Consider the following 8,844-nt stretch of genomic DNA (forward strand, 5'->3'; position numbering starts at 1 on the left):
CTTCTTCAGGACTTGTTGTATAAGGGATACGTAGGAAGAGACTGCTCTCCAGTCAAGTAGTGGCATCTATCTGGGCATGGCAAAAAGAGGACAATGAGACTCCCAGGCAGAAAAAAGATTCTGACTGAAGAGTCACAGAAGGAAGACAAAAGTTGCAGTTCCTGGTCCTTCATTAGGGAAAACTTCTACTGTGCTTTAAATTATGACCCCATAAATAAGACAGACACTACCTGTTATGGCAGATAACAGAGACAAATGAAATATGATAAGGGGCCCAGATTAAAGATTCTCTGAAGGGAAATAGTCCAGGGACTGAGAACAGATGCATAAAGGATACTCAGGAAGCCAAGCCTATAAAGATGTTTATTAATGTCCCTTCGTTATATTTTAAAAGGATTAATTCAAATAATTTCTCTTCCTACCGGGTAGACTTCTGTCCAGAATCTGTGTTTTAATCGCTTCTTTGTCTTCTTCAGTTGCTTATTATGCTTGAAGGAGTCTAAGTGGGTAAGAACTCCCATAATTTTAGGAAAGCCATGTACTTGACAGATGTTCAGAAACTCAAATGTTTCCATTTCAAACCCAAAGCTGGCATCTATAAGCATGAGAACCTAAAAACAGAATATAAAATTTCTCAAAGCAGGGGTAAGCAAAACATAGCCCACAGGCCAAATTCAGTCCATCACCTGTTGATGTATCTAAAGTGCCACTGGAACATAGCCACGTTAATTCATCTACATACCATCTACAGTTGCTTTTGCACTGCAACTGCAGAGTTAAATAGCAGCCATAGCAATTGTATGAAATACGTATTCCTTAGCCCTTTGCAGGAAAATGTGATTTCTGCACTAGACTCAACTCAGTGGCCCTTAGGAAGCACTCTGACAGTGAAAGCACCCTCTGACTGGATATACCTGTCAGGACGTAAATTTACATCTCAAAAATCCAAATATATGAGAAAGAACTCAGAAAAAGCTGGGCCAAATTTGGCCCTTTTATAAAAATCCTGACTTCAAGAAATGAAGTTTTTTGTAAGGAAGCCAAACACTTGTCTTTAACATCCAAAAAGTGGGCAAAGTGATAACAGCTTCAATTGTCTCATGGGGGGGGGGGGGGGGGGGATATCAACCCTTTTTTTTTTTTTGGCTAGGAAGTATGAAACAGAAAAGTTCTATCTTGCATGTTAACTGGTATCATTCAATTACTCAGAAATCATTTTTTTCAATTGATAAATTGACTCTATTTTATTCTCATCTTTTTGTAGCTAACTAAAAATATCAAAAAACACAAACAGGTAAGGAGGTGTAGCTCAATGGTATGGGATGTGCCTAACATTCACAAGGCTTATCTTTGTGTGCACAAATCACACAAAGGCAGGTTACTAAGTGTTGTGAGCAGGCACACAGCCACTGCACACACCAGACTAGAGTCTGCAAGAAGAGTTCTCCAATGACAATGGAACAAGGCAAAGATGGGTAGGATGGCTATCAAATATTAGAATATCCTGACACCCATTTGACCCCACAGTGTACCAAAAGACAAGTAGCTGGTTGTAAAATCAGGAAGACAAGGTAGCAAACAGTCACTCAGCTGCCATCTGCGTGAACTAAATCTGTATTATACCCCCAATATCCACATATGCATGTTCATACACAAATCCATGTATTATGTAGGCCTTTTCCACATGACTTAGGAAGCTTTCTGACAACCCAGAGTGGAATAATCAACATAAGTCCCAGGTTAAATTATGGTACATCCATAGAAGGAATACTACATTAAAAAGAATAAGGTTGAGCTATAAAAGTTACTGATTATACACATCCACATACATTATGTGACGAAGCAAAGCACAGAGTAATTTATATAATAAACTACCATTTTTGTTTATAAATGGTTACACATGTGTTTAAATGTATCTGGAAAGATACTCTTCTGAGGTAAACTAAGATACCAGGGACAGAGCCAAGAAAGAGAAAATATGAATGTTTGAATCCTACAGTACACTTTTGAATATTTTACCAAATGTGTGATCCTTTTAAAAAATCTTAACAAGATTTACACAAAAGCCTTCTTTTTTAATAGGCATGTTTAATTAGGAAAGTACTAATTCAATCATTTCAAAACACAAGGTTTAGTAAATTTATACTACTTTGTGTTGATAATAAATATTTATTTTTACTATTGGTAGCATTACATGTTCAAAATGGGGATGCTATTTAATTTTCTGAAATTAAAATGGCCTGGTTTTAAAAATCTGTGTTACTTGTATTTAATATTATTTTAGGAGTCTTCCTAGGGGAAAGGACAAAATCTGTATCTTTGTCAATAAACAATTCTCCAGAAAGAGCTGAATTTGGGGGGAAAAAAAAGAAAGTAACAGTCATGTCATCCTATCATGCTAGTTTATAAGACAGTCAACAGAGTATCATAAATAGTGAACATTATCACTTTCCAGATACAATTGAAGATGGTTTTCCACATTCTTATTATTAAATGTCTAGTTTTTCCATTAATAAATTATGACCGCTTCATTAGGGCAATCCATGTACTTATGTTACCATAATCACTAAGAACAAAGGTCTAACACTAACACTAAGAACAAAGGTACACACACACATACACACTTATATTTACACTAATGAGCTTTTATTGGCTATGTTCATTAAAAGTTTCCCCCCATTCTGTGGTTTGCTTTTAGATCTTAAAATGCATTTAATCAAGTGCATACCATTTTTATCATAACAATTAGCAATAATTACAATTATTAGTAATAATTAGAATAACAATTATTAATTCAATCACATTTACTGATTTAATAATCACAAAATATTCTCCCTTTCAACATGGGATAAATAGCTTATGACATTTTTTGTAAATCTTCATCAGAAACCCAGGCTGCCCCTATTAACTTACCAGATCGGCTACTTTGGCCAGATCAATCATCATGTTAATGTCACACCCACATTCAATAATGGTGAGTCTGCGTTTTTTACCTATAAGCAAAAAAATGAACATATTACTTTTAAAAAATCCTGAAAAGGTAATTAATTAGTTCACTAACTAATTATAATGCTTTAACTGTATCCATTAATATAACAAGTACATTTATAAGAATATGCTAGAAGTTCATTTTTATGTGAGAAAACTGGCAAAATAAAATACATCCCACCTTGATTTGTCATGTTCTCTCTTTAATTTTAAAATAATACCAAGTTTACCCAGATAAATGAAAATGTTCAAATAGATAAAATTGTGACTGGACAGAGTTCATGATAACTATGATCCTGTAGTTTAGCCAATTACTCTAACTTGATCACTACAGTTAAAACATCCTCAAATCTAATGCAACAGAAAAATCCATGGAACAATGATTATTTTCCAGTTAAAAGGCCTGACTAGGGCTGGGGTTGTTGTGGCTCAGCAGAACTGCTTGCCTAGCAAATGCGAAGCCCTGAGTTTGATCCTCAACACCACATGAAAATAAATAAATAAAATAAAGGTATTGTGTCCAACTACAACTAAAAAATAAATATTAAAAAAAAAAAGGCCTAACTATATTATTGTTGCAAGACACTTCAGATTCTACCATTGCTATTTTATTTTCCACTTGGAAAATTCACTATCACTCCAAAGTATCAAAGGGAAAAAAGAAAATATCTTTCACTTCCACAAGAATGAATTTTAAGAGGGAAAGTGGGTGTGCATGTGCACAGTGGTATTTACTACCTGTTAAAAAAAAATGCCCATGGTTACCTGACCAGCCTACCTAAGCCTGCTAAGCCTTTCCAAGGAACACTTGGCAAACCTAACAGAGCAATCAGGTAAGGTGTACACATATATCATTATCTCTAGGAACCTATCCTTTTCTGAAGCTACAATCAAATCAGCACAAAAGAAAGAATACAATGTGACAATATTACTTTAACAATTTCTACTCAAGAAAACAAAAAGATATGTATGTCACTCAGGTGACAACCCCTGCTATGTGGCAGCAAAACCTACCTGACACAATCGTTACAGGGCCTCTGATTTCAGTCAACTTTTGCCTGGTAAAATTCCGAATGAGGCACTGTATCAAAGTGCTCTTTCCAACTTTTGGAGGTCCCATCACCACTACCACTATTGGTGGGGGCTCTAGTGGAGTTCGATCAACCACTGGAATGTGATGCTTTTTGATCTTTAAATCCTGAGTCCTATTTGTAAAAATAAATTAATTCACTTTCAAAATAATAAAGGTTAGAACTTTGTTAAGTACAGATTTTATAGAGAGAACAGAAAAAAATACATGGATACAATTAACTTGTTGTTAACTTATTAACTTCTCACCCCAAGCAAAGTAACTGCTTTCAGTAAAGATGTAACAGGATGACTTCAAAAGTAAAGTGAGTTGAGGGGCTGAGATTGTAACTCGGTGATAAAGTGTGTGAGGCACTAGTTCAATTCTCAGTACCACATAAAGATCCATCGACAGACAACTAAAAAATTTTTAAAAAAGTAAAGTGAGTTGAAAATTAAATACATCTTAAATCTGATCGTTTTAAGAGTTAAATTTAATAGTTTAAAAGAAAACAAAAGATAAACACTAAGGCAGTGTGTCATAACAAATAAAAGCAGAGGTTTTGGAGATCAATTTGACTGTTGTATTTACTGGTTATGTGATGGAGGAGGTAAAACCTGTTTTCTTATTCATTAAGGACAAAAATAATTCTTAATCTGTTAAGGCTGTTGATAGATTTGATTAAATAATGTTTTAAAAACACTGGTGGGCATTCAATAAGGATTCCCTAAATAAAGCTACTTTAGTATTAATGTTACAATTTTAGAATTATGTAAAAATTTTTTAGGGGGAAATGCACATAACATCAGATTGTTAAAACTTAGGGAAAAAAATTATAAATTAAATTCTGTAAATTCTTTTTTCTTGGGCAAAAATAACCACAGTGGGCAGATGCTGGAGGCAAGGCTGCTTCTATGGGAAAGGCTTCTCATGTTTTAGTAAGACATGGCATGCAGGTGTCTTTCAAAGCTCAGAAAGCCAAATATTGTCTCCCACCACCTAAGAAAGAATAGAAGAACCACTAGAATTCAGAGAAACATACCTGTGAAAGGATCTAGCCATCCGCACAGCAGATTGAACTGCAAAAGCTTTGGGGTTTCTCTTCCGGGCATCATCTTCATCTCCAAGTTGAAGATCCTGCAGATGCCGTTTCTTTTTCTTCTCAGCTTTGGGCCCACTGTGTTTCTTTCTGTGTTTCTTCTGATCCTTCGACTCCATAGTGGCTATTTATCAACTCACAAATAACTATACAGAATGGGATGGAAAGGTGGGGGAAGTATTTTACAATGAAGGCAAGGAGGTGGGCAGGGGTGTGCCTGTACAGTTAATTCCACTTATTTCTTTATGAAAAGATGATGCATTTATTCAACCAACAGGTGCAGAAACTACTTAATACCACCCTCTATTTCATTTCTCTCGGTTACGCCATAAATCACAACAGTTATCTCTGCTAAGGATACCGTTTATGTTTGTTAAATTTTATTCATCTTAAGTGTCCTGTCAATATCAGAGGTGTCCACTCCTGTATAAAGATGGGTTGGGAATATAGCTCAGTTGGTAGAGTGCCTGGGTTCAATCCCCAGCACCACAAAAAAAAAAAAAAAAAAAAAGAAAGAAAAGATTCTCTATCTGTATTTCCCCATACAGTAAGCCACAAGTTTTACTGTATGGGAAAATATACTTAGGGAAACTGGAAAAAAAAAAGAATCTAAATTTTAATAAATTTAATTCCAAATTTAATTAGGTATATGCGGCTAGTGGCTAACATACTGGACAGCTCAAGCCTAGACATCAACTGATTTTATGGTTTTCTAACTTAAACTAAAATTTTAATTTCTAACTTAAACTAAAACGTCTAAAATATTTTAATGGCCGTCCAATTGCATGTGCTAGACGAGCATATTTTCTAACTGCCAGAGAAGTAAATTTTATCCTACTTGTACGGGCTCCCTCCTACCTCCCTCTTTTTTTTTTTTTTTTTTTTGGAAAGCTGGATAAACTCTAGGTCGCCGCTGGGACCATCCTGCCACGAAACTACCATTCCCTGCCACCTTCCCTCCTGGTCCGGGATTTTTGCCAAATTCACTCCGCCATTCCTCAATGACCTCAGAGCACAAGACTGCCCGGGGGAACCGTACCACGATCTCGACTCAGTATCCTCCCAGAGACCCAGAGCCCTCAAACTCGTCGACCCGAACCCGCGGCGGTTACCGGGTTCACAACTGCTACTCCTCAGCTCCACATGGACGCCACCGGAAACGGAAATTCGCACCACCCGCTGGCTCTCGGGTGGAAAACAAGAAACAGAAGAAAGATATCTACAGAGGGACCAATTTCAGAGGAAAATGCCGGAAGGAAGTCTTGTGATTGGCTGAGTGTGAGCGCAAGCGCCGTCTGCGCGGTTCTTTCCACCCAGCCGCGCTCCGCCCCGCCCAACGAATCCCCCGCCCGGGCGAAACTCTGCTGAACCGCAAGTCCCGCCGTGTCAGTGCGGAGTGGAGGATGTCGCGCGTGCTTGAATCCCAGACAAAGGCCAGGGCTACAGTGCTATACGAAAGGCGGAAGTGGGTACATTTAGTCCACCTAGTCACCGTGTCAGTACCCTTCGAAAGCCTTGAGTCCCACAGCCGCCGACTCACTGAATGGACTTTTCACTCCTTTGGCGTCCACTTCATTGTCCTTAGAGACGGCAGAGCCAGGGAAGGATTCCTCGAGTTCTTTGGATCTCTATTGCCCTCTTTTGCCGGGACCGATAGACTCTCAGAACAAGGATAAACGGCCCCGGCCTGAATTGCTTCGCCCTTCTTTTTGGAAAAAAAGGATTTTCCTTGAAGGAATGCAGCATTCTGCAATTGTCTTTGTGCACAGCTTTGCCATACCCATTCCTGAGGAAATGTCTTTGAGTCCCTTTAATCCTGGTCTCAGCTAAACTTAGAAAGTTTGGTCAGAGGATGTATCTTCCTCTTGTCTTGCAGGGTTTCTTTTCAATATGATTGCACCAGTACACCTGGGGATTCAATTCTATGCCACATAACTAGGCTCACTCTAATAATAGAGACCCCCATACTCCATTTCATTTCACAGTGAGCTTGTCAGACTCAGCATTTACAGATATTCACCCTGCACTTTACACTCTGTGCTGTTCTGGGGAGGCTAACATGACACATACTCCCCTTATATATGAAGAGCTTGGAATGTTTTAACTCCTCCAACATTATTCCCTCTTTCTTCTTGGAGACTTCAGTACACAGGTAGATGATCCTTCTAACATCTTCTTGGGCCCAGGAAGCATATTCTTGTACTCTGCCTTACCTTAGCTTCTCACTCCCCGCCTTCATCCCATCATACTTGACAGATATGAGGACTGCAACCCCTGTGGCATTCTAATCTGCACCACTACCTCCTATCTTTCCAGGCTACCTCATCTATTGCCCTGAACCAAAATTTCTATTACTTTACCAGCACCTCCAATCTGTTCTTACTTCCTGTTCATTGTTTCATCCTGCCTTAATAACTTCTCTGTCTCCAGCAGGCTAGCTTAAAGTCCAATGCTGATGCATCAATTGAATGATTGATGATGACCAATCATTTTTGATGGCCAATCATGGGCACTGGTCTCTTGCATACTTCCTCAACTCACACACCTCCCCATTACTTCATCATCTGCTTGGTAAGATGGGAGCCCTGGATAAATAAAATTCTTTTATTTATTTTTAACATTTTTATTGGTACATTATAATTGAACATAATGATGGGATTTTTTGTTACATATTCATACATGCACACAATATAACAATATAATTAAACCAAAATCTCTCCCCAGCATACCCCCCTTCCTCCCTGTCTCTTTCCCCTTGATCCTTTTCCTCTATTGATCTCTCTTTGATTTCCCACCTTTTTCCTTTTTGTTCTCTAGCTTCCAAATGAAAGAACTCCCTTCTGAGTCTGACTTATTTTGCTTAACATAATGGTCTCTAGTTCCATTCATTTTCCTGAAAATGACATAATTTTATTTTTCTTTATGACTAAATAAAACTCCATTGTGACTATATCTCACACTTTCTTTATCTTAACCTGTTAATGGACACCTAGGCTGGTTACATAGTTTGGCTATTGTGAATTGTGCTGCTATAAACATTGGTATGCATGTATCACTGTCATATGATGACTTTAATTCTTCAGGATGAATACTGAGGTATAGTCTATATGGATCATATGGTAGTACCATGCTTAGTCTTTTGAAGAACCTCCATACTGATTTCCAAAGTGGTTGTACTACATTAACACTTTTACCAACAGTGTAAAAATGTTACTTTTCCTCCACATTCTCTCCATTTTTTATTATTATTTGAATTCTTTTTTCATATTTTATTAGTGCTTTATAGTTGTACATATTGATGGAATTTGTTGTTATATATTTGTACACGTACACCATGCATAATATATCAAGATAATTTGGCCAATATCACTCCTCTTGAAGACTACCATTCTGACTGGTTTGAGATGATATTTCAGTGTAGTTTTTATTTGCATTTCCCTAGTTGCTAATGATGTGGAACATTTTTTTCATATATTTTTTGGCCATTTGTATTTCTTCTTTCGAGAAGTGTCTGTTTAATTCATTTCTCCATTTATGAATTGGGCTATTTGATTTTTTAGTGTAAAGTTTTTTGAACTCTTTATATATTTTAGATAATAATTCTCTGTTAGAAGAGTAGCTAGCAAAGAATTTTTCCCATTCTGTAGGTCCTGTCTTCACATTCCTAATTGTTTCCTTTGCTATGCAG

The 8,844-nt window shown here is 37.3% G+C and overlaps 1 protein-coding gene across 2 annotated transcripts in view; it reads right to left on the reverse strand.

Moving 5' to 3' along the window:
* Positions 1 to 6,380, reverse strand: part of Bms1 (BMS1 ribosome biogenesis factor) — a 58,297-nt gene extending 51,917 nt beyond the window's left edge. The window contains exons 1-5 of one of the 2 annotated variants that reach the window (XM_071611301.1): positions 6,269 to 6,380; positions 5,100 to 5,302; positions 4,003 to 4,193; positions 2,914 to 2,993; positions 423 to 611 (exon numbers count right to left, since the gene is read on the reverse strand). In XM_071611301.1, coding sequence (XP_071467402.1) covers positions 423 to 611; positions 2,914 to 2,993; positions 4,003 to 4,193; positions 5,100 to 5,275 — 636 coding nt within the window. In that variant the 5' untranslated portion in view covers positions 5,276 to 5,302; positions 6,269 to 6,380. Of the gene's footprint in view, positions 1 to 422; positions 612 to 2,913; positions 2,994 to 4,002; positions 4,194 to 5,099; positions 5,303 to 6,195 lie in introns of both variants that reach the window. The other variant, XM_027947903.3, reaches the window with a different exon arrangement.
* Positions 6,381 to 8,844: the final 2,464 nt, after the last annotated feature.

Source organism: Marmota flaviventris, chromosome 4 (genome assembly GCF_047511675.1).
Source record: "Marmota flaviventris isolate mMarFla1 chromosome 4, mMarFla1.hap1, whole genome shotgun sequence".
In the NCBI taxonomy this organism is placed as follows: domain Eukaryota; kingdom Metazoa; phylum Chordata; class Mammalia; order Rodentia; family Sciuridae; genus Marmota; species Marmota flaviventris.